This window comes from Conger conger, chromosome 7 (assembly GCF_963514075.1).
Source record: "Conger conger chromosome 7, fConCon1.1, whole genome shotgun sequence".
NCBI lineage: Eukaryota > Metazoa > Chordata > Actinopteri > Anguilliformes > Congridae > Conger > Conger conger.
This window is the reverse complement of record NC_083766.1, coordinates 17489305-17493750: the sequence shown is the minus strand read 5'-3', so window position 1 is coordinate 17493750 and position 4446 is coordinate 17489305. Positions and strand designations below refer to the sequence as shown.

Here is a 4446-nt window from a genome sequence, read left to right as displayed (position 1 = left end):
TAACATAGACACAATTAAAGAAATGTACATACAGTAGTCACTCTGTTTAAGAATCGTGTTGTGTACTGCTCTCTTTACACAGTAAGCATGCACTAGTTCAGTTTGTCAATTGACAGACAGATTCAATACAAGCAGAAGAATGCAAAATGATAAAATGATTTTTTCACACAGCATGGCATCATAATTAAAAATGTCTTTGGCAATGTGCAAGTTATTCAAAATGAACTACATGGTGCCAGTTGTGTGCCGATGCAATGTGGCGAGAATATAAATTATCTGAGTAGGCCTACTCTATTTTTTTCTAAAAAACCAACAGTCATTTCTATACTGGAACTCTATAGGCACTGTGTTACAACACTGCCACAGTCAGGGCTTCACATACCAAATTAGCTCACTGAAGTGTTTCTGTACTTTAAATGACAATCGAACAAAGAGCATTCACTGACAAGCAGAGATTTCTTAAACTACTTATTGAAATGCTAAAGGAAGCTACGTCTTGTTAAAAATAGAACTTGTCTTGTCTCATATTTACACCATACATTGTTCAAAAAACGTCACATTTAACGATTCAAAAGGCACCTTTATTTACAAATATTACTTAGTACATATAAATAAGGTGTACCCTTTCAATTTAATGTAGTAATATAATGGATATATAATTGAATGCTATTTTACATCAAGATTCTTAAAATACAACAAGTATTAAAATTTGAATTTTACAACAGAATACTTTTAAGTGCAAAGGCACTTCTGGAATAAATGGAACACTAAACAACTGCGTTGCGTATCAACATCAAACCCTATGTACAGGAATGACACGTAAAATTATTTGTTCTGATAGGCTAAGGAAAATAATTTGAACCAAAGACATCCCGCAAGCATTATGCTCTACTATACATATTCTTATTTAAAAATAACCTATATTTCAAGTAGGTAAACTTTAAAACAAAACATAACACATCACCGTTTTCATTATATTTTAGCATTTTCTCATTTACACAGCTTTCAAGGAAAATAAAGTTTGAATATCGTTGACATGTTGTCCTCATTATTTGCAGGTTATATGGCTCGAGGTGTATGTACTATTTGTTTACAATTGACTCATGGCGGTATGTTTTTCCAGGACTTCAAGATAGTCCGGTACTGTCTTTAGTTTCCCTGGAAGCATAGGGTATTCATTTTGACACTGTTCTGCGTACTTCCTCGGGGTACCATACAAGACCGCTTTATTTAACCTCTCCTGGTTGTTGCGCCTCGAGTCGTATGGGGGCGCAGGAGGTCTTTTGGGCAAGGTGCAAAAATTATAGTTTAGTACCCCCGCAGCTGGAAGCGCGTTAACCCGTTCAGCAACGTTCTGGTACAGCAGCTCCGACTCTTGGATTCCACAAGGCTGTTTCTCAGCGAACCCGACGGAGCTTATTGTATATGCAGGACTTCGTGACCGCTCGTCTTTTTTAGGATCCATGGAACTAAAGTTCAATTCTTTTAAGTTTCTGTAGAATGCTACTTGGTCATCTTCTTTTTGCATATAAATAGGGTTTTGGCACATTTGATTTACAGACGGGGGTATATAGTTATATACATTGTTCTCCGGTTTGTCTGTGCTGGGTTCTGTGTTATACGAGCCATATTGAACCTGAAACGCATTCAAGTCCAAATTATTGGTACCTGAGGGGATGTTGTCACCCCCTTTACGACGTTTAAGCACAAATACAAATAAACCTGCACCGAAGCAGACGGACAGGATGAACACCACCAGTAGACCCAAAATTAAAACAGACAAGGGTACTTCTGGGTGCATTTCTGACACGGTGTCCAGTGCTGCACTAGCAGTAGAGGGGGCTGTGTCAGTGCTAGTACTCACAGAGGGATCTGCGGTTTCCGTGACTACGCCTGTTTCTGGGCAAATTGCATCGTTTCTTAGAGATCTCAGAAGACGCCCCGCTTGTTTAGAGGGAGAGTCACACGTGATTTCATTAACTACAACGCTGGTGCTGGACAGTTCCATCCAATTCTTCAGTGCAACAATGTCACAGGTACAATCCCACGGGTTCTCTTGGAGATCAATCTGAATAAATGCAGAGAGCTGGTCCAGCACACCTCGCACGGGCAAGTGGGAAAAATGGTTGTTTCTAAGGTTTAGCCTGGTAAGCATTGTGCCCCCGAAAACGTTATCAGGCAAAGACCGTAACAAATTGTTGTTAAGGAACAGTAATTGCAAATTGTGCAATGAGTTGAAAGTTTGCGGCAAAATGTCTTTGATAATATTATACTCCAAGTATAAATATTGAAGGCTCTGCAGTCCCGTGAATAACGAGGGAGAAAGTCTTTCAATGTAATTGCCGTTAAGGTAAAGTCTGCGTAAACTAGTCAAATTTTCAAATGCCCTATCCTGAATAACTGCTATTCTGTTGTTTCCCAGATGAAGGAGCTCCAAAGAACTATATTCTGTAAGATCAGTTCTATATATTACTTGTAAATAATTACCTGTGAGGTGCAGTTTCTTTGGATAAGACGGTTTAGGGTTTAGATCTGATATATTATGCAGTTTTCTTTCCTGGCAATTTATGTTCAGTCCACTATCCGGATTCTGCAGTGTGCAGATGCATGCATTTGGACATATAATCGTTATGGGAGATCTCGTCTGATAAACCATGATGGGTCCAAATATATGTTTATCTTTGCTGGAAGCCGTTACCCTCGGTGTGGGCCGATTTCTCATTTTAGGAGCACGGGACGCTTTCGGCGTTCCTGTTGGGGTAACGCCTGTGTGTAATGTTGGAAAGGGACCGTACTGAGAATCTGAGGGAGGCTGCAATACGCGGTGGCTCGAATCGCCAGCATTTCTTCTTGGGCAAATGTCTTGTCTAATCAATTGAGTAACGTCTTTCCCATGCAGCCTGAAAGGAGTTTCACACACTATATCGCCCACAAAAACGGAAATGGTGTCCAGCCAGGCTTTCAAAGGGATCAGGTCGCATGTACAATTCCAGGGATTCTCCTCCAGTTGGATTTCCATAATACCTCCTATGTGTTCTAATACACCAGCAAACGGCAATGTTTTCAGTCTGTTCCCTCTCAAATCCAGATGCGTTAGCATTACAAAGCGGAATACATTGTTCGGGAGAGAAGGCAGTAGGTTGTCGTTGAGTATTAGTACTTTTAATTTATTCAATTTGTTGAACGAACCAGCCTCAATTGAGCTGATATAGTTGTAATCTGCTTGTAAATACTCCAAACTTTCTAAACCGGCGAAAGTGTCTTCTTTAATACTTTCCAAGATATTGTTGTTGAGATGAAGTCGCTTTAAATTTTTAAGTCCAGTGAAAGCCCCCGTTTTAATCTCTTGTAAACCATTGTTTCCCAAATGAAGGCTTGTAACATTGCTGTAATGTACAAACTCGTTAGGATTGAGTCTAGACAGAAAGTTCCCATTGAGAAAGAGTTGGCATATTTTGTTTTGGGGTGGTTGGTATTGACTGACTGTGGTAAATCCTTTGTTTTCGCAGTTGATATTCAAAACGTTCTCCCTTTCCTCGCAAAAGCAGCGACTCTTACAAATGTCTTTGGAAGTTTTTCGGCTTTCAGTCTTCGAGGAGAAAACTGTCACTGTTAAAACGCTTAGCAACAAAACGCTGTTCAGCATTTTTATAACAATATAGCTGAAAACTCCAGCATAAACGTCGTCAAATCATCAAAAAAAAAATGTATTTAACAAAAAAGAAAGAAATAAAAAAGCAAACACAAGATGAAACCGGTCGACAAAAAATGAGCGCAATTCATAAGCGCACGCCTTTCCACCAGACGTGTTTTAAATCCAAAAGGCAAATGAAGTGAAGACTGCAATCATCAGAAACATTCTGTGGTGTATACGGCATGTAAGAGTTTCATTTTTCAGGGGATGCCTTGACAAAAGGCTGCTGTCCCCACGGTTAAAGGTGATCATTCATGCAGAAGTTTTAAGTGTTTCCCAAAACAGCACAAGTAACTGCAAGATACTCACTGAGCGACAAAACGGAACTAAATGTCTCCTCCTGATCCCAGCGTTTCTCATCCTTTATCAAATCGAAACTGGCCGTTCCAAATCCTCAGCTTTTCTTTATTGGAACCTTGGGGTACGCAGTAGGGATTCAGTAAACATCATTTGAAGCAATAATGGAAAAGACTTGACACAAGATGCGACAATCTCCAAGCTTGCGTACTCACATCAGAAGAGCGAGCTGCTTGCGCTTAGTTTGGATTTTGAAGCTGCGCCCTCCCACAGACCTGACTTGAGAGCACTACGTCATGCGAATTGAACGGCTGGGGGAGACCTTATTACTGTATACTATCTGAATCGTTATGTTTCTTTATGCAAAACAACATCAACACGTTAAGTGTAGCCTACATCCTGTTACTGATGTTGTGGTTATCACTGCTGTATATGTTTAGCCCTCTGAAAACAGC

The 4446-nt window shown here is 40.0% G+C and overlaps 1 protein-coding gene across 1 annotated transcript; it reads right to left on the bottom strand.

Annotated features, from left to right (window-relative positions):
- Nucleotides 1-559: 559 nt before the first annotated feature.
- On the bottom strand, nt 560-4200 carry LOC133132914 (SLIT and NTRK-like protein 2). Its single transcript, XM_061248729.1, has one exon. It carries the CDS (start codon nt 3644-3646, stop codon nt 1091-1093), a length of 2556 nt encoding a protein of 851 aa, XP_061104713.1. The 5' UTR covers nt 3647-4200; the 3' UTR covers nt 560-1090.
- Nucleotides 4201-4446: the final 246 nt, after the last annotated feature.